Source organism: Leptodactylus fuscus, chromosome 1 (assembly GCF_031893055.1).
Source record: "Leptodactylus fuscus isolate aLepFus1 chromosome 1, aLepFus1.hap2, whole genome shotgun sequence".
Classification (NCBI taxonomy): domain Eukaryota; kingdom Metazoa; phylum Chordata; class Amphibia; order Anura; family Leptodactylidae; genus Leptodactylus; species Leptodactylus fuscus.
The window spans coordinates 55,821,677-55,843,315 of record NC_134265.1 but is presented as its reverse complement, the minus strand read 5'-3'; the positions used below and the strand labels follow the sequence as shown (position 1 = coordinate 55,843,315).

General features: G+C 42.5%; 1 protein-coding gene across 2 annotated transcripts in view; it reads left to right on the top strand.

The window, feature by feature from the left end:
* TNPO1 (transportin 1) overlaps positions 1-21,639 on the top strand; it is a 50,713-nt gene that overhangs the window by 7,251 nt on the left and 21,823 nt on the right. For both annotated transcript variants that reach the window (XR_012715445.1, XM_075270587.1), the window contains exons 3-6: positions 10,591-10,740; positions 11,257-11,363; positions 15,026-15,159; positions 21,068-21,149. Coding sequence is in view for 1 of the 2 variants with exons in the window: in XM_075270587.1 (XP_075126688.1) it covers positions 10,591-10,740; positions 11,257-11,363; positions 15,026-15,159; positions 21,068-21,149 (473 nt within the window). In the remaining variant the exon portion in view is untranslated. The remainder of the gene's footprint in view (positions 1-10,590; positions 10,741-11,256; positions 11,364-15,025; positions 15,160-21,067; positions 21,150-21,639) is intronic.

The following is a 21,639-nucleotide window of genomic DNA, read 5'->3' as shown; positions in this document are numbered from 1 at the left end:
ATCATTGATGAGCGGGCCACTGGACATGTGGCTACAATGTACACCAAGGCTGAGACCTTACCTTGCGGAAATGGTAGTAGCAAAATCTGCAACAAAGTTTTGTTTGCACAATGTGGGGCCTCAGCCTAACTCTCCAACATAAATAGTTCATGTGTAATATATTGTAATATTACATTTTACCTTTGCTAAAATAAACAAGCCCATCTCTTTGTCATTTAGTAGCTGCCACACCACTGCTTCTGGAACAGTTAGAATTTTCTCTCCAGTCCTCAACGTTCCCAAGCTATCAATGCTGTTAGCTTTGGTGCCTGATTACTATTTAGACTCTGTACTGTCAAATGGGTGGTGTCAGGCAGGAGCAGACAAGGGGTGCAGTTCTGAGCTCTGATACTGGTTGCCTCCGATCGGAGCTCTGACACTGGCTGCCTCTGATTGGAGCTCTGAGTGACACCCCCTACCTGACACCACCTTCCTGACATTACAGAGCCTAACTAGCACATCAGTCACCAAAACCAGCTGTGCTTGTTGCTCAGGAATGGTGGGGGCTAGAGAGAAAATTTCCAATTGTGTTGGAATCTGTGTAGTGGTGCCTAGTTATAGATGCCAAAAACTGGATTTGCTGGATGGGATGAAGGGTCATCTATAAGCTGGTTTCACATGGCCATGTCTAGTCTGTGAAATACGAACTGGTATTGGGTGTATTTCAGGGACTCGGACCTCCTACCATCATAGTCTTTTATGATGATTGGAGTCCTTTCCTCCATGCTGGATTATTGTTCTCTTTTTTTCGTATGCCTGCAGTACAGTACTGGACTGGTTATAAGACACGGCTCCTGTAATGTAACGCACCCCTCACCCGTGTGAAGTACATGACAGTACAGGTTTACGTATTAACTAGTAAATGTAAAATAAATGCAAATGGAGTCCTTGAAAAACATGATGAGGTCTCTTAGAATATGATGTAACATTACACTGTACAATGGATACCTATTTGTTTAACCTCAACACACTTTTAGGTGCCTATTGAAGGGTGCAAAGAAGTGTAGGCGATGAAAGGTCCTTAAGGGGTTCAAGCAACCAAAATAAAACCATTTTGGCTCTTTATTTTGATGTGAATTTGCATATGAAACTTTGTAAACTTTAGCACGAATTAAACAAAGAAAAACTCTTTACAACTTTTATCTATTTTTTTTTTTTTTTTTGCTTGTCCTGCCCTTTCTAGAATTTAATGGGCAAGTCGGGGGTGCAATTTTTAGTACACAAGGACATGCAAAGCAACAACATTGGCTTGTGTGGATTAAATCAGACAGCACGCACACAAGAGTGGCCGGGGTGACATCTGCATCAGAATTTCCATGTGCCCAGTGTCCTTCAAAATTAAGTGTTTAGTCAAATGGGCTCCATTCATATCCATTATTTAACGGATCTGCTTTTTGTCTTATTTATTTATTTATTTTTTGATCCTTTGACAGACCAGAATTAATGGTATGAAGGACATCGGCTTTAACGTTGCGAGCCGTGTGTGAATGATGCTGGTCTCCGTTCTCAGGTTTCCATCTTCTGCATGCAGAAGATTGAAACCTGTCATGCCGAGTCCAGCCGTGAGCGCCAGTGAGTGTTTTATGCTCTCCGCGGCGAAACCATTTTTTAAAAAATCTGACACAGAGTACTGCATGTCCGACTCTGTGTCCGATTAAAAAAACAAAACAAAAAAAAAAAACCGGTTTCGCCACAGACAGCATAAAACGCTCACCGGCGCTCACGGCCAGACACTTTTCAAACCCATTCAAATGAACGGGTTAAAAAGATGCCGGCAGGTTTCCGTCTTTTGCCCTGTTTTGTGCAGGAAACAGAAACCTGCAGAACGGAGACCGGGCGCAGATGTGAACGAGCCCTTAGATTTTAGAATAAACATAAAAATATTTACACTGCCAATTGTGGCCGCATTTGTGTTCAAAGAATAACTTACTGTAACTTTTTCTTTTTAACGCCCACTACCACTTCACAAACCTTCCGCTATGACATACATTTGGCTTTTGATGGATGTGAGAGTAATTTGTGCAAACAGCCAAAAAATGCCTCATTTTCTTCCTTTGCTATTGCTATAGCAACAAAAGGGTAATAGCTATTTTTTTTTCCCTTTGGAGCATTTGATACATAAATTGGAATAGCTGGAAGCCATGTTTTTAGTCATTCTTATACGGTTACATTTCTTAGCATTTATGCAGATTAACCATCTAGATTTTGCATATTTGTGTGTTACTTACATAATATTCAGTGGAAGGCTGAGAATTAGGTGTAAACTGTATCATGGTTCCACATATTCTGTGTTGGTTTATTAAGGTTTTTACATCCATTTACATAGAAATTCATTTATTTTAACTAAACTAAATGTCCATCAGTTTATTTCGATGGACTACATTTTTGGATTGTTTTATTTAAACATTTCTGGCCACAGTTGCGGACATGAGGCTAGTTCACATGGCTAGTTCCTGCCGTGTGATTTCTCTGAGCAGATGGCTGCAATGGGATGCCGATGCAGTGCATTGGCATCACGCTCCTGATTAGGCCCGAATGAATGGGTCTCACGCCGCGGCTGAGTCAGTCGCCGAATCCGCAGGAAGATAGGGCATGTCGCTTCTTTTTTTCCGCTAGCTGAAAAATAATCACTAGCGGGAAAAATAAAAAGCAAGCTGCTCCTATTGAAATAAATGGGAGCCTTTTTTGCAGGTGGATTTTGAGGAGGATTCCGCATCAAATACGCCTGCAAAAAAAAACTCTGTGTGAACATACCGTCAATGTTCCGTTCAGATTGCAAGTGGTTTTGCACTGGCAATTTTTAGTTAAAAGGGGCCTTGAAATTGGGACCTTTTTCTATTAAGGGTTGCTTATAGCTATTGTATTTTACTAATTTTGTACATTGTTGCCATACAGATATCCGCTATTTGTAATGAAAAAAATGTTGTTCATGCAACCAATAATCTGTGCGCAAATATAATAGATAGGAAAACTTAGTGGCCAATTTTGCATTTAAAAAGTTCTTAACTAGAGATGAGCGAACACTAAAATGTTCGAGGTTCGAAATTCGATTCGAACAGCCGCTCACTGTTCGAGTGTTCGAATGGGTTTCGAACCCCATTATAGTCTATGGGGAACATAAACTCGTTAAGGGGGAAACCCAAATTCGTGTCTGGAGGGTCACCAAGTCCACTATGACACCCCAGGAAATGATACCAACACCCTGGAATGACACTGGGACAGCAGGGGAAGCATGTCTGGGGGCATAAAAGTCACTTTATTTCATGGAAATCCCTGTCAGTTTGCGATTTTCGCAAGCTAACTTTTCCCCATAGAAATGCATTGGCCAGTGCTGATTGGCCAGAGTACGGAACTCGACCAATCAGCGCTGGCTCTGCTGGAGGAGGCGGAGTCTAAGATAGCTCCACACCAGTCTCCATTCAGGTCCGACCTTAGACTCCGCCTCCTCCAGCAGAGCCAGCGCTGATTGGCCGAAGGCTGGCCAATGCATTCCTATGCGAATGCAGACTTAGCAGTGCTGAGTCAGTTTTGCTCAACTACACATCTGATGCACACTCGGCACTGCTACATCAGATGTAGCAATCTGATGTAGCAGAGCCGAGGGTGCACTAGAACCCCTGTGCAAACTCAGTTCACGCTAATAGAATGCATTGGCCAGCGCTGATTGGCCAATGCATTCTATTAGCCCGATGAAGTAGAGCTGAATGTGTGTGCTAAGCACACACATTCAGCACTGCTTCATCAAGCCAATACAATGCATTAGCCAGTGCTGATTGGCCAGAGTACGGAATTCGGCCAATCAGCGCTGGCTCTGCTGGAGGAGGCGGAGTCTAAGATCGCTCCACACCAGTCTCCATTCAGGTCCGACCTTAGACTCCGCCTCCTCCAGCAGAGCCAGCGCTGATTGGCCGAATTCCGTACTCTGGCCAATCAGCACTGGCTAATGCATTGTATTGGCGTGATGCAGTGCTGAATGTGTGTGCTTAGCACACACATTCAGCTCTACTTCATCGGGCTAATAGAATGCATTGGCCAATCAGCGCTGGCCAATGCATTCTATTAGCGTGAACTGAGTTTGCACAGGGGTTCTAGTGCACCCTCGGCTCTGCTACATCAGATTGCTACATCTGATGTAGCAGTGCCGAGTGTGCATCAGATGTGTAGTTGAGCAAAACTGACTCAGCACTGCTAAGTCTCTGCATTCGCATAGGAATGCATTGGCCAGCCTTCGGCCAATCAGCGCTGGCTCTGCCGGAGGAGGCGGAGTCTAAGGTCGGACCTGAATGGAGACTGGTGTGGAGCGATCTTAGACTCCGCCTCCTCCAGCAGAGCCAGCGCTGATTGGTCGAGTTCCGTACTCTGGCCAATCAGCGCTGGCCAATGCATTCTATTAGCCCGATGAAGTAGAGCTGAATGTGTGTGCTTAGCACACACATTCAGCTCTACTTCATCAGGCTAATAGAATACATTGGCCAATCAGCGCTGGCCAATGCATTCTATTAGCTTGATGAACCAGAGTGTGCACAAGGGTTCAAGCGCACCCTCGGCTCTGATGTAGCAGAGCTGAGGGTGCACAAGGGTTCAAGTGCACCCTCGGCTCTCCTACATCAGAGCCGAGGGTGCGCTTGAACCCTTGTGCAGCCTCGGCTCTGCTACATCAGAGCCGAGGGTGCGCTTGAACCCTTGTGCACACTCTGCTTCATCAAGCTAATAGAATGCATTGGCCAGCACTGATTGGCCAGAGTACGGAATTCGGCCAATCAGCGCTGGCCAATGCATCCCTATGGGAAAAAGTTTATCTCACAAAAATCACAATTACACACCCGATAGAGCCCCAAAAAGTTATTTTTAATAACATTCCCCCCTAAATAAAGGTTATCCCTAGCTATCCCTGCCTGTACAGCTATCCCTGTCTCATAGTCACAAAGTTCACATTCTCATATGACCCGGATTTGAAATCCACTATTCGTCTAAAATGGAGGTCACCTGATTTCGGCAGCCAATGACTTTTTCCAATTTTTTTCAATGCCCCCAGTGTCGTAGTTCCTGTCCCACCTCCCCTGCGCTGTTATTGGTGCAAAAAAGGCGCCAGGGAAGGTGGGAGGGGAATCGAATTTTGGCGCACTTTACCACGTGGTGTTCGATTCGATTCGAACATGGCGAACACCCTGATATCCGATCGAACATGTGTTCGATAGAACACTGTTCGCTCATCTCTATTCTTAACCACAGATTGCTGCTTTTCCTTTTTTTTTTTTTTTTTTTTTTTTTTTTTTTGGGTGTATGTGCAGTGGTGTAATGGTTGTAGCTGTAACCTAAGGTTATACCATATAACAAAGGAACAGTCAGTTTCCTATAAAGCTTAATGGTAAAAGGTACAGTCCTGAGATGTTATGGTGTAACGACAGGGGTGTGGAAGAATAAGGGTAAGTTCACACAGAGATTTTTGGCCCGGAACCTGAGGCGGAGGCACTGCACCGGCATCCAGCTGCGCACTCTGTTCCGGATTAGGCCCAATGAATGTGCCTAGTCCAGAGGAGGGAGTGTGAGCATGAGCATCTGGCTTCTTTTTGTCGGAAGAAACGGCTCCCAGAAAAAAAACAACTCAGCGGCTCCCATTGATTTCAATGGGAGCCGACTTTTTGGTCAGGATTTTGAGGCGGATACGGCCTCAAAATCCTGACCAAAAATCTCCATGTGAGATCCACCCTAATAAAGAAATCCTATTGAGAGATCATAAAGTCTGTGATGCCAGTTTCCATGTCTAGGATGAGAGATGAAGTTTTGGGACTACATTGTTTTTATTTTATAATATTTCTGCTTCCCACAGTGTCCCCTTTATCTCAGTTGTTTCCCAGGCAGGAACATATGTAGCTTTAGTTACATTTCCTTAGGCTATGTTCACATTAGCTCTGGCTCTCCATTGTTCTGGTTTATTGGGGACCTGAATGACACAGGTGAGCACATGGAGTATCAGTCCTCCGATTATTGACCGACAATACGACGGGGACTCAACGCATATGTGAACCCAGCCTGAGAGAAAAGTCCTGCACAGTGTATGGGGTCTTTGTCATTTAGGTACTCAAGGGGGAATGCAAATGATGGGAGAGCCCTGCACTAGTGTGAACCTAGCCTTAGCTTGGTTGACTTTTGGCTTTCAATTCTGAAAGTTTTATTTCTGGCCAGAGAATGAGTCTGTAGGAAGCAGAACGCAAGTTCCGGTGAATGTCGCAATTTTGTTTAGTGCTTTAAAGACCTTGGACATGTGCAGTGTATTTTAGCATGGATGCTACGCTGTGGATAAAGTCACTCTATAGTCCATGCAATGTTCCCAATGTATAGCTGCTATAAACCTCCCACCCCACAATAGGCACGACTGAAGCCAGCCCCTTTCAATAGGACCTATTGTGCAAGTAGATTCTCTCCACTGTTAGTCTTTTTGGAGTTTGGTATTTTTCTCTCTTTTGGATGTTCTGTCTCTTTCTATGACGTTCTTCAGCCTTTGTAGAGTATAGAATAATACCCATGTGTGACAATGACAGGCCTTTTGTTTATTGGCCTTTGCATTAGTGAGGATGTCCTCTGTAGGGTTAGCTTGTCGCAGCAAGGATTCATTTATTGAATTTGCTGATGTGTATCTTGTCTGTGCCTCTTTAATCCTGGATTTTGTGACACGTATGGCAGACTGGGAAGATTCCTATATGTTGGTGGCTGTCCACTTCTGATCAGGAAAAGTTTGTGACATGCTTGAGTGTATATTCTCCAAGGTAACTGGCCACTAAGTTTTCTCTAAGTCTCCATAAATCAATAGGATAGGTGAATGTAAGGAACATTGGAGAAAAAAAAAAAAAAAAAAAGGTTCTTTCTCCACTTATGTCTCTTGCTCCATCCTTCAAGTCTATGGGGACCTGTGAAAACTGGTTGCTCACAGGTGCGAATTGGCAGTGAGGAACATCCATGTTTTGTGGTCATTTTTCCATCACTGGTATCTGCGTAGAGCCTTAGGGCGGGTTCACATCTGCACCCCGATCTCCATTTTGCAGGTTTCTGTTTGCCCGATACTGGACAGGAGACGGAGACCTGCAGTCATTTTTCAAACCCATTCATTTGAATGGGTTTGGAAAGTGTCCGGCTTGTGAGCGTTTTGTGCTCTCTGTGGTGAAACCTTTTTTTTTTTTTTTTTTTTTTTTTTTTAAATCTAACCAGGCACAGTCGAACATGCAGTACTTTGTGTCTGGTTAAAAAAACAAAAACCCCGGTTTCGCTGCGGACAGCACAAAACACTCACGGACACTCCAGGCTGGACACTGTCTGGCAGGTTTGCGTCTTCTATCAGCAGAAGACAGAAACCTAAAAAACGGAGATTGGGCGCAGGTGTGAACCCGCCCTTACTAGAGTAAGAGGGATGGCCGTTCACAAAGGCTTTAGATAATATAGAAGTCTATAGGGAGGGGAGCAGGAATTGAGAGGATGCTGGTGGAGGAGTATGAAGTTTTCTGTCTTCTCAAGTGCTTTATTCACTTTAATACAGGGGAGAGGGTTGGATCAGATTCTTCTCTACTTTTGTGTATGGTCTATGGCCGTTGTAGCTGATAGTTTGGAAACCCGCTCTAAGACAACTGAAGAGAGGTCTACCCTAAACTACTACAAAACATGTACATGTAATGGTCAGTGTAGTTTCTCATGTACAAACTACTATGGAGTTAGTGAAAAGTTACTGACTTTAGGACCTTTATTTTGCTCAAGTGGGGCATGCAGTAAGAGGGTTATCCACTAATTTTATCTCAAGACCTTGTAATGTAGATTTAATAAATGTAATAACTGTATACGACCTACTATTGTGGAGATAGATATTAAAGTGGATGACTGCCGACCATCCACATAAGGAATATTGAGTATACTCCTAGGCCCCTGCACAGGGGTAAATAAGTTCTGCACGTCCCAGAGGGAATCTTCTCCAGGAACTAGAATTCTGCCTCTTGGTGATATATGATGATCGGAGTCCTTGCCTGCTCGAGGCTCCACTGTTCTGTCCTGTATACCAGATGGGACAAAAGAGCCCTAGGGAGACGGGTTGGGCTTCTAGCAGTATAGTACATGGTCTGCATTTTCTGCAGCACATTTCACCCTGCACAAGGCTTTTCAAAGAGCTTCCAGCTTGGAAAATAATGGAAAAGAGCTCAGTTAGTTTAAAAAGAAACCCAGAAACTGGCCTTACCCAGTGATAGGCTATGAAAAATCTGCTCTTGACTCCCACTGAAATGAACGGGAGAGTTGGGAGGCGGGTTGCGGCTCAAAATCCGCCTGCAAAGATCTATGTGAACATAGCCTAAATCGTTTGACTCCAAACCAAACTGGCCTTGACTCGGATTCCAACTGCACAGCCCTGTTCAGAATGGCAGCTATAGGGGGATGGGTGAGATTAGTGTCACTTTTGTCGTTATAACCCACCCTGTGTACTTAGGCAAAATTCCCCCCCGGTAAAATCTTTTCAATAGGCTTGGTGTTTTTTTTGTTTGTTTTTAATGGTATATAAGTTTCAGCTTTTATGGTGCATGACATGCACCATACTCTGTGACTTTCCAAGTCTTTTGGGTATTTCAGTAGTACCTTTTCTAGGCATGTAGTTTAAAGGGACTTTGTCGGGTTCAAAATGCCTCCCGTTCCAAAAATAGAAAGTCTATTCTGGCGCACATGAGGGCAGTCGTTTCCACTACAGTTCTTGTTTTGTACTGGCAATTCACTTATCGTTCTAAAGAAACGGAAAGTTTCCTATTAGAGACTCGCCCATGAGAGTGAATGTCTTGTGTGTTACTCATAGTTACTATGAGATTTATTTATTTTTTTGGCTTGTACTTGCGAAATAAGATCCAGCGGTTTTTCACGGTCCTTATAAGTGTTTATAAAGTGATATTCTGTATGAGAAACTGTATAGGAGTCTGAGGGGCCATTAAAAGTCTTGCTGGTGTCATTGATTCAATAACCATTCAGGCTAGGAGGCACTATTCCAGGACTGTGGAGTTTGTAGAGCAGGAGTCTGGTTCTGGCCTAACTCCTCTTAAATGGGCAGAGAGAAGCGCCAAAGATCCTATAAGGCTAGGCTTACGCCTGTGTCTGATCTCGTCTTGGGGCGTCCGTTCCCCATTCTGCTTTAAAAATGGAGAAAAAAAAAAAATCTCTCTGCATTTTTCTGGCGGCCCCATTATACTATGGGGTCTGTGGTTTTCCCCAAATGGAAACCCCAATGCAGGTGTGAACCTGGTGTAATTCATTAATCTAGTGTTTGCTTTTTGCGGGGACATGGGCAGCACCTAAATGGAAGCAATAGCGGGTGAGACTCCTGCTGCTTTTGTGTCCTTCTATATATTTTTTGTTTTTGGCTCAAAATGCTGGATATCCCATTTAGAGAGGAAAAATCTGTCCAGCCAACTGGCATTGTATCTTCTACTAATATAGACCATAACAATTTATTTGTTGTACGGAGTATCTGCACCCCATGGTGTTCAGCATTTACATGTAGTGTGGGAGGCCTGGCAGGGTTTGCTGGCAGGATAACCCGTTGCTGTGCGGGGATTTCTACAGTGTATTGTATTCACATGCTGTAAATATTTCTTGCCACAAACTCGTTCTGAAAAATCCTGTTTTTGTGCAGAGTTTATAAGGGCAATAAAAACCTCTGTTGGCTGCCTTTAGCTACTGCGAGAGCCAGGTGGGAATCTGACGGGAAAAGCCATTTTGTTACATTTTGTAAAATCTATTAGAATATATACTGTTTTTACTTAGAAGGCACTCGGATGATATCCGAATGTCGTCTAATCTGTTCGGATTAATATCTCGAAGCAGGATAGGACCTGCTGTATAATGACCGGAACAGACACCCCTAGGGTGGCACAGTGGTCATGTCTGTAGCCTAAGCATCTAGGGATCCAGATTGTCAGATGCTCTGGATACTCCCTGCCACAGCATGCTCATTGGCTGGAAAATGTCTCTAGGGCTTGGATGCTACAGTAAATGCTCATTTAAACAAAAATAAATTTTTATATATATATATATATATATATATATATATATATATATATATATATATGTGTGTATGAGACATCATATGGTCTCCATATACCTCAATGGGGCAACTGAATAGAGGTTGTTTTAATGTAACGCCCCTTCTAAAGTAAACCAAGCAATGAGATGAGAGAGATGTATTCTTACTGTAGGAATGTTATGGGAAGGCGGCTGTAGAAATGCATCCTTATATTTTTATGTGTGAGCCTATAACTGTGACTCTTCTAGATTCTACCTATAGCAATTGCTGTTGTCCACCCCCTCCCTCTCCTGAAGATCTGCATATTCCCAATTTTGCTCATGAATGTATGCGTTACTTGCAGCCTCTGCAGAATGTAATAAAACAGTATTTTTGTGAAGGGCAATGTTATCCGTGTTTGTCTGCCATGTGTTTCATAAACTGTATCTGATTGTAGCCTGGAGGTACATAAGGTCACATTAAAACCATATGCAACCAATCCCTAAACTTTATTTTTTCTTTTATTCCAGATGAACCTACAAGATCTTTAAGTGGGCTGATTCTGAAAAATAATGTAAAGGCTCACTTCCATAACTTTCCAAATGGTGTGACCGACTTTATCAAGAGTGAATGTCTGAATAACATCGGGGATTCGTCTCCCCTTATTCGAGCGACTGTGGGTAAGTGTTTTTCCTTCTGTTTTTGTTTGTTTTTTCCTGGTCCAGGATATACCAGAAGCAGACATTTTAGATACACTTATCATCCTCTTCACATCTACACTGGAAACTCTGTTGCAGTTTCTGCCTGAAAAATCAGTGGAGGAAAAAATCCTTTACAGAGATTTATTTTTATTTAGTAATTTTTTCCTCTGCCAGTTTTATCTTTAAAATGAGGGACCCCCCCCCCCCAATTATAGTCAGTAGGATCCTTTGGACCTTGTGTGTTGCCGCTGGTTTAGCGGGTCACCTCTCCATTGTTCTAGAACAATTACCCACTTTTAGTAAAACTAGTTTTATTTTTACATTTTGTGATAATTCTTTTTTTTTTTTTTAAATTGATGTTTCAAAAATATCATCTGACTTAAATCTTTAGACTTGGCCTTTAGATGGCAGCCAAAGATCCTGAGTGACTAGTGTGACTGTCAGGGCTTCTCGATTATCTTGTCTTTCTTCCATTACTTTTTTTTTTTATTTTAGGAATCCTGATCACAACAATAGCTTCTAAGGGAGAGCTACAGAATTGGCCAGAGCTCTTGCCAAAACTATGTGGTCTGTTGGACTCCGAAGATTACAACACATGTGAAGTGAGTTTTTTTTTTTTTTTTTTTTTTTTTTTTTTTCCTTCTCCTTAAGTCCAGGCCCGGTTCTCCTGTACTGAAATTGCACCCATATGCTTTGTGCTGGATTTTCAGATGGTGTTAACTTGCATGCGGTTTGCCCAGTAACGCTGTACATTTACCCACCATGTTGTTAGCCGTCCTATTAAAGGGATTGTCCCATGACATATACACTTATCTCCAGTCCATAGGATTGGGGATATATTTCAACTTGCCGAGATCAGAGTCTCCCTCAGTCTCCCTGCATCCTCCCTGTCAGTAAAGTGTCAGTGTGCCTGAATGACTGGTGCTCTGTGACTGCTATGGGGGTGATGGGACTGCAGTCTTTGCCAGCCCAATACAAGTGATTTAGGTGCTAGTCGCACAGGCCCTCTGGTACTTTGTTCACAGTATGGATGCCAGGTGGACTTTCACTCCTATGTCCTACTGATCCTCGAAGATTTTCTAGACTTCTCTAAGATCAGGATTAGCTGCTTGATCATGGAAACCCATTTCATAAAGCCCCGGATGCAGCGTTCATGTGCTGGGGTCTCTTTCAGAGGCGATTTTAAAACTCCGTAGTGTGTAACGGAGGACAGGAAAGGCCCCACTATGAGTTTCCATCCTCTACTACTTCATGGTAAAGAAGTTACTTCTAGACATTTCCACTTGACAATGGCACTTAGTCAACTGAGACAGATGTATCAAACCAGACATTTCACAAGCTGATGTGTGTCATACTACTCCAGCGTGTTATATATTGTGAATATATCATGGCTGTGTACTTGATGATGGGCATCTGCTTGCAATGACTGGTTGAAACGCCACTCTTCCAGTAACTATCACCTACCCACAGGATAGGTCTCTTGCCACGTATGAAGGACGTGACAGGTCACACATGCATGCTGCGGCTGTGTTCATCCCTATGGGATTGCCAAGTCCCATAGAGGTGTAGTCACATTGCACACATGAGAGCTTCTCTTACTATTGTCATTAATGGGGCTCCTGCCGCTTATACAGTTAACCCCTGTGGATAGGAGAGAAGTTGAATTTACCAGGTTACCCCTTTAAATATCTCAGAAAGTTCTAGAGCATTGCATTATGCATTTCTAACCTAAGTCCCCATTAACATCCTAGTTTGCCATCTTATAGGAGGATTAATAATCGTCAAGTTTTGCCACATATTGATCTTGGAATCGCTTGTGTGATTCCTGTACAAGGCTTTGAAGCATTAGCCGTTATTACTCTTCTAGAATAGTGATGCAATGTGCTTATTTAATACATAAAAATCTGCTGCTCTCCAGATGTCGGAATAAGCAGCCAAAGTCTCTGCTTCCTCATGGGAGATAGGGAATGCAGATAACAAATCCTTCTCAGATTTTTCACGTACAGTTGATGGTTTTGTATCTTTACATGCACGGAATGTAAATCCAAGATTTACATCAGTTTTACATAGGTTTTGTAGTGTATGTGTGGTTTTTTTTTTCATAATAATATTCCCGGGCTTCCAATGATCTATCGAGTTTGTCTGTCTATATTATATTTTTCCTTTCTTAGATTAGTGAAAAGTCCACTTCTCCCTTGAAATGCAGCTTGAATTCAGCGCACTGCCAGCTCTCCAATTCTGTGCCCCCAGGCTGGAGATAACGGTGCCTTTAGTTTCTGCACCAATCTCTACCCACTGTCAGAAGGATGTTCCTGACAGTCTAGCTGGGCTGTGAGGAATGCTCCTCCTGACTGTAATAAATAGAAACTGACTGTAATAAATAGAAACGGTCTTACCAGGTCTAGTCGCGGGCAGGAGTACTGTGGACAAAGGGTTAATTCAGGAATCCTCCCTATACATAGTCTCACAATGACCCTCCTCCTGACTGTACCCGTCCATAGACTTGTACTAGGGAGGTGTTCCTCACAGCTCAGAGTCATTCCGAGGCAGTAAGGAACTCCCCCCCTCTGACAGTACAGGGCTATGGACAGTACAGTCGTTCTTCCACAGCCCAGCTAGACTGTTAGGAACGCCCTTCTGACTGTGGGCAGAGATCGGTGCTAAAGGAACCAATATCTCCAGCCCCAGGACATATAATGGGAAAATGAATTCAGCACACTGTTGGCTTTCTAGCGGTGTATAAAACCGTATGTTACGGAGGACATGGAAGGTCCTCTTTAAAAACTGGTGAAATTTATCAATTCCTCTCCACCACTGTTATAGGGGTTGTCTGTGACAAACTGATCTTTCTAATCTAAGCTACCCACCCACCACCACAAATGAATTAGCCTACCAAAAATCTATATGGTATCCCAGAGGATGCAGGTGTTATAGTCGGACCTAATGCGGGTAGTAGTCCCTCTGATAGCTGAGCTGTTGCAATGGTCACGGTAGCTGTAGTGGTGGTCCTGACTGTGGGGCACCTCTCATGGGACACACAGCAAGTCCATCTTCAAAAGAAGGATAGCAAAAGACACAGTCCTTTATTAACCAAAAGTTTCTTTACTGAGGACTCTGATAGAGTGCAGCAATACCTCCCAGTGATACAGTCTCATGAACAATACAGCGGGTGCATGTGAGGAGGACTACCATATAGTGCCGCCATACCTCACAGTGATACAGTCTCATGTACAATTCAGCAGGGTGCATGTGAGAAGGATTTCCTTGTACACTGACAGGTAATGGCTGATGTTGACACAACTTTCCTCAGATTTTGGGGAGACACAGTCCAGATTACAGCTACAGAAGAGGGACCTTCACCGGTTGGCTCCCGGCGGGTGACTAATTTGGGGTATATGTAGTTACTCCCGGTTACTGGGCCGCGGTATCCGATAGCCAGTCACAGGCCTAATACACGTGGCCTGGAAACCACGGAGCACTGGACATGACCGGAGGCCTTCTTTAGGTCCAGGAATGCAGAAAGGCTCCTTTATAGCTGCTCCTTTCTGTCAGGTTCTCTCCTTCTTGGAGGCAGTAGCAGTATGGCTGTTATCCCCTCTGTATGGACTGGGGAATGGTCCTAGGAGAATCTGTATCTTACATGGGCTGGGAGATACACCATGTACCTCCTAGGTTTGGCAGGAGTAGCAGCAGGTGCTGTTATCTCACACAATACACTCTACAGAACATGGCTGCTCTGGTATCCTTTCCCCTGCTAAGAGGAAGGCGGGGCTAAAGTCTCCACCCACAGCTTACTAGAAACTTCTGCAAAAGCTCGTGCTGTGTATGGAGTGATTGGGTTCCTATATCACATGCACCTACATAGAGTGAACCATAGGTGGGAGCAGAGTAGTACATGGCAATAAACATAGTGTATGCACACAGGAAATACAGATTATACAATAGATAGTGATACCCAGTATTAGTACATTGTGAGAACATTACATTACATACCATACAGGAAGGAGTGTACTAGGACACTACATGTATATTTAGCTAGATTGCTGGGACAGTTATGTGACATCCCGAGGCACATTTTCCAAGTTTTCTTTGTATGGAACACCAGTCTTAAGAAATGTGCCCAAGTGTCTCTCTTTCTGCATATAATATTTAGTATGTTTCTTCTCCTTGTTTGCTCCATTGGTGTCCCAGACATGCTCTACACTCGGCAGTCTGCGATTTGTGGTTTTTGAATTATGTTTGGCTTATTTTCTTTTTTTCACAGGGAGCTTTTGGTGCCCTTCAGAAAATCTGTGAAGACTCTGCTGAGATTTTAGACAGCGATATTTTGGAACGACCTCTCAATGTTATGATCCCAAAGTTCTTGCAGTTCTTTAAACATAGTAGTCCTAAAATCAGGTACCATGTTTTATCTATTTGTAACCATGATAACCTCTTTAACCGGTTAAGGACCAGGCCCAAAAGTATGTTAAAGACCAGGCCTCTTTTTTCAAAACTGACATGTGTCACTTTAAATGGCAATAACTTTGAGACGCTTTAACTTACACAAATGAATTTGAGATTGTTTTCTTGTAACACATTATACTTCATGTTAGTGGTAAACACTAATCAATATTTTTGCATTTATTTATAAAAAAAACTAGGAAATTTGATGGAAATTTGAAAAAAATTGCAATTTTCAAAATGTGAAATTATCTGCTTTTCAGGCAGATAGTCATACCATCCAAATACATGAATAAATATTATCTCCCATATCTCTGCTTTATATTGGCATCATATTTTGATTGTCTTTTAATTTATTTTGGACGTCACAAGGCTTACAAGTGTAACAGCAATTTTCCAGATTTACAAGAAAATTCTCCAAACCAATTTTTTAGGGACCACTTCAGTTCTGAAAGTAATTATAAAGGCCTGTATAATAGAAACCCCCATAAATTACCCCATTTTCAAAACTGCACCCCTCAAATTATTCAAAACAGCATTTGGGATGTTTGTTAACCCTTTAAGCATTTCATAAGAATAAAAATAATATGGCAGTGAAATTTAGACATTTCATTTTTTTTCACTAATACATTCATTTAGACCCAAAATTAACACATTCACAAAGGGTTGAAGGAGAAAATGCATCTGACAGTTTATTGTGCAATTTCTCCCGTGCACAGAAATACCCCACATGTGGGTGTAAACTGATTTTTGGGCACACGGCAGTGCATGGAAGGGAAGGAGCGACACTGGGTGTTTGAACAGCAGATTTTGCTGGAATAATTTTCAGCGCCATGCCTTATTTGCAGAGACCCTAGAGTACCAAAACAATGGAAACCCCCCAAAAGTGACCCCATTTTAGAATCCACACCCCTCACAGAATTCATCAAGAGGTATAGTCAGCATTTAGACCCTACAGTTGTTTCACAGATTTTACTAACATTGGGATGTGTAAATGAAAAATTACTAAAATGTCACTTTATCTCCAAAGTTTTCATTTTCACAAGGGGATAAAGGAGTAAAAGCCCCCCACAGTTTGTTAAACAATTTCTCCTGAACACGGCAATACCCCATATGTGGCTATAATCTGCTGTATGGGAACATGGCGGGGCTCAGAATGGAAGGAGCGCTATTTGGCTTTTGGATGGCAGATTTTGCTGGAATAATTTTAGGTGCCATGTCGCATTAGCAGAGCCCCTAGAGTACCAATACAGTGGAAACCCCCTAAAAGTGACCCCATTTGGGAAACTATACCCCCCACAGAACATATTAAAGGGTAGAGTGAGCATTTTGACCCTACAGCTGTTTCACAGATTTTATTAACATTGGGCCATGAAAATGAAAAATTACTTTTTTTCCAACAAACTGTCAATTTAGCCCCAAATTTTTAATTTTCACAAGAGGATAAAGGAGAAAAAGCTCCCTAAAGTTCGTTACACAAATTCTGCTGAACACAGAAATGCCCCATATGTGGTCATAATCTGCTGTATGGGAACATGGCGGGGCTCAGAATGGAAAGAGGGCTATTTGGCTTTTGGAGGGCAGATTTTGCTGGAATATTTTTCAGGTCCCATGTCGCTTTTGCAGAGCCCCTAAAGTACCAATACAGTGGAAACCCCCTATAAGTGACCCCATTTTGGAAACTACACCCCTCATAGAATTTGTCTAGGGGTAGAGTGAGTATTTTGGCCTCACAGGTGTTTCACAGATTTTATTAACATTGGGACGTGAAAATGAAAAATTACTTTTTTTCCCAATAAATCGTCCATTTAGCGCCATAGTTTTAATTTTGCAAATAGTTTAAGAATTAAAAGCCCCCCACAGTTTGTTACACAATTTCTTCTGAACACGGCAATACCCCATATGTGGCCAAAATCTGCTGTATGGGTACATGCTGGGGCTCAGAATGGAAAGAGCGCTATTTGGATTTTGGAGGGCATATATTGCTGGAATAGTTTTGAGGTGCCATGTCGCATTTGCAGAGCCCCTAAAGTATCAATACAATGGAAACCCCTCAAAAGTGACCCCATTTTAGAAACTACACCTGTCAAGGAATGTATCAAGGGGTATTATCATTTTGAGCCTAAAATGCTTCCCAAAAATTAATGTACAAAATGAAAATTGAAATTTTTAAAAATATGCCATTTCGGTGCCCAATACGTTGCACCCACTTTGTGTTGTCAGAGACCTGCACTCCTAAAACTATTAAGTGGGCCATCCCGGGGGTCAAAAAATTATATATGTGGGTGTAAACTGCTGCTTGGGCACACAGCAGGGCTCAGAAGGGAAGGACCACTGTGCGTTTTAGCTTTTGGGGTACAGATTTAGAGGGACCCTCTGGGCGCCATGATGTTTTTGCAGAGCCCTGGAGGTTCCAGTAAACTGGAATTCACCAAGAAGTGACCCCATTTTGTAGGGGCAATTTTAGGGTCTCTGCAAATGTGACGTGGTGTCCAAAAACGAAGAATCTAAATCTTCACTCCAAAAGCACATATTGCTCCTTCACATCTGCACCCTGCTGGGTACCCAAATAGCAGTGTATGCCCACATGTATGACACTGGTGTACCCCGGATAACGTACTTAATGCCATATGTGGGTAGAAATGGCTGTTTGGGCACAGCCGGGGACAGAAGGAAAGGAGCGCTATATTGGTTTTTGGAGCACACCATGCCACTTTTGCAAAGCCCCTGAATTGCCAATAAAGTGGAATCCGCAGACATGTCACCCTATTTTGGACACTACCCCACTGATGGGATTTATCAAGTGGTGTAGCGAGAATTTTTAACCCTTGAGTGTTGCATTTATTTAGTTTCCAGAAATGAAATCGCAACTGATAGAGAAGTTAAAAATGAAAATTTTACAGATTTGCCATTTCAGTGTGCAACATGTTGTGCCCGACTTATGTCAGCAGAGACACTCCAAAAACTGTTAAACGGGTATCCCAGGCACAACAGCTTTTAGAGCGTTCATCTCTGATACAAGGTGGGCACAACATATTACGCACTGAAAGGACGTATTCCTGGAAAAATGGTCATTTTCACCTCTCACAATCCACTACAGTTATAGTTATATATATAAAGTTATAGCAACACTTGGGGGTTAAAAATGCTGTCTGTACCCCTGGATAAATCCTTCAGGGGTGTAGTTTCCAAAATAAGGTAATTTATCAGGGGATTCCAAATTACTGGCGTTTCAGCTCTACAAAAGTGTCATGGCATCCAAAAACCAAACCGTCTGTGCTCCAAAAACCAAATGACCCTTCTTCCCTTCTGTGTCCGGCTGTGCCCTAGTATCAGTTTATACCCACATATGACATTATGTCCGTTATCCGGGGGTACACCAGTGTCATACATATGTCATACATGTGTCATAAACTGCAGTTTGGACGTACAGCAGGGTGCAGAAGGGAAGGAGCGCTATGCGGCTTTTGGAGCACAGATTCAGATGTTTGGTATCTGGACGCCATGTCATGTTTGTAGAGCCTGTAAGGTACCAGAAAAGTGGATTCCATGGGGTACCAGGAGTGACCCCATTTTGAAAACTGCACCCCTCAAAGAATTTATCAGGGGGTGTAGTGAGTATTAGTATCCCGGATGTGACTGCACAGCGGATGGCGAAGAGGGAATATATAAGCTGTGCGGAGGACATTGCAAACACCAAATTCCCTACTATGTCCCCGTAGCTCCTATGATTGGGGGAGTCACTCTGGGGGTCACTTTAGGGGTCACTTCTGGTGTCTGTTCCCTCATAAGCTGTAAATCTGGGGTGTCCCCTGATATCCGCTCACACAGCTTATATATTCCCTACATGACGCACCCAGTTGTGTTCTAATAATTTGGCGATTTTTGAGGGTTTTTGTCTTCACATTGTGAGATGCTATATTTTCTTTATGTTTCTGGTGACGTGGCCATATAAGGGCTTATTCTTTGCGGGATGAGATGCATTTCGTAATGACACCATTTTTGGGTGTCTACATCTTATTGAATACATTTTATTAACCCTTTTTTGCTGGATTTAAAAAAAAAAAAATCAATCCTGGCATTGAGTTTTACTTTTTTAATTTTGCGCCATGCAGCGTACAGTATAAGTAACATGTTCCCTTTATTCTGCGGGTCGGTACGGTTACGGCGATACCTCATTTATAGTATTTTTTTATGTGTTACTAGTTCTGCAGAGGAAAAACACATTTGGGGACATAAATCAATGTTTTTTGCATCGCATCTTCTAAGAGGCGTAACATTTTTATTTTTCGGTTGACAGAGTTGGTTGAGGGCTTATTTTTTGCGGGACAACCTGCGCTTTTTATTGGTACTGTTGTCGGATGCATATGACTTTTTGATCACTTTTTATAGCATATTTTGTATGGTGAGATGGCGAAAAATCATTACTTCCGGCGAGTTTTTTCCGTTTTTTTTTTCCGGCGTTCGCCGTGTACATTAAATATTATTTCAGTTTTATTGTACAGATTGTTACGGACGCGACAATACCAAATATGCATTGTTTTTATTACTTTTGAGTTCTTTTTTTATATAATTCATTTTCTATTGAGAAAAAGGGATTTTTGGGCTTTATAACTTTATTAATTTTTTTCATACACTTCATTTTATTTTTTTTACATTTTTTTTTACTTTTTCATGTGTCCATTTAGGACACTTCAATCAGCAATACTTTGCTGATATAGAATGCCATGTGAGACACAGCCTGCAGGTGTCCCACATGGCATTCCGTAGCAGGATGTCAGGCTGTGTAGACGCACAGCCTGACATCAGAAGGTCCTGGCAGGATCACCAGGTATGTGGGGGCTTCGGGCAGTCTGGGGTCACTGGCCAGACCCCAGACTACCTTTTACTGCTATCGGCACCCTCCGATCTCGCCGCGGGGGGTGCCGATCTGATTTAATTGTCGGCGGATGCCTTTCGATCGCGCCGTGATGTTTCACGGCGCGATCGAAAGGGTTAAAACTTCCAGTCGGACTCAGTTCCGACTGGACGTTATGGAGGAAGGGGTTAGGTGTTAGTAACACCTAACCCCTGTCCCCCCCGCACCCCTCCCCCCGCCAGAAAGGTACCTAAAGGCCGGACGTATTTCGGCAATAGTCCGGTCTTTAGGTACCAGCACATGAGGCCGTAAATTTACGTACGGCGGTCCTCATGTGGTTATTACATTGCTCTTTACGCCTATATATTACCTTCATGGCCACTGGTTCTTTGGGTTGGCGATTTTGTCAAAATGTGATTTGAAGTGACATACACATATACATACATACATATATATATATATATATATATATATATATATATATATATATATATATATATATATTCTCTATATCTATATCTATCCCCTTTAACTGGATCCATTCCCGTCTTGGCATCAACTATATAGATTTTCATAGCCGTTGATTGAGATTTTGATGTATACGTTCTTAGTAACCACCTTCTACCAGCACCACAATGTCACAGACACTTGACGTGGTTTAATGTGTCCATTCAGTGTTATTCTTGATCCAAATGAACATCAGTCGTAGGGTGATGCAGTTGCATTTTGGGCATCCCATTTGTCAAGACTACCCTATATTGCCCCATGAGTATCCTGCTCAGGACCTACATAATCGTACCAGTGCTCCATGCTCACTAGTTATTGAATGGTCACTTCTTCCATTGTACCACCCAGAATGCAGTTGCTTTGGCCTAGTACTGATGTTAGATCAGGCAATATAGACTGTTCTTTGTCATACTTCTAAATCTCCTTAATAAACATAAGCAATGTGATTGGATGGATAACTTTTGTTGGCAAGTCTGACCAATTTTTGCTTCCACTTAGGTCGCACGCTGTTGCCTGTGTAAATCAATTCATCATTGGAAGAACTCAAGCTCTTATGTTGCATATTGATTCATTTATTGAGGTATGATCCTACAACTAAAGTGCCACAGACTCCAAATGGTAGACAGACTGTACCTTTTAGCCGTTTCCATTAGATCATTTCAACCATGCATAGACAAACCCAAAGCACACTTCTAGAACATTCATTCACTAGTCTTTAGTCCTTTAACATTGGCACTTGTTAGTACTCATTGTTTCGGCAGCACCCGAATTTCAAGTGACGCTTTGTAATTGGATTAAGGCCCTTGTTAAATATTGTCTGTGTAATTCATGTCTTATGAACATTAACAGATGTTGTGACATATGCCAATTGTTACAGTGATTAGAATAGTATTGCTAGGGAGTGTTACTGAGAAGAAGGAGCTTTGGGAGTTTCAGACTTTCCAATAAGATTTATTTCATGACTGGCATTTAAGGTCATGCTTTAGGGCTGAACCCTGGGAGGAGATCTTTACATCCTAGTGTTTTTTGGGTTTTGCATTACTTGATAAATGTGTAGTATGCAGTATAGT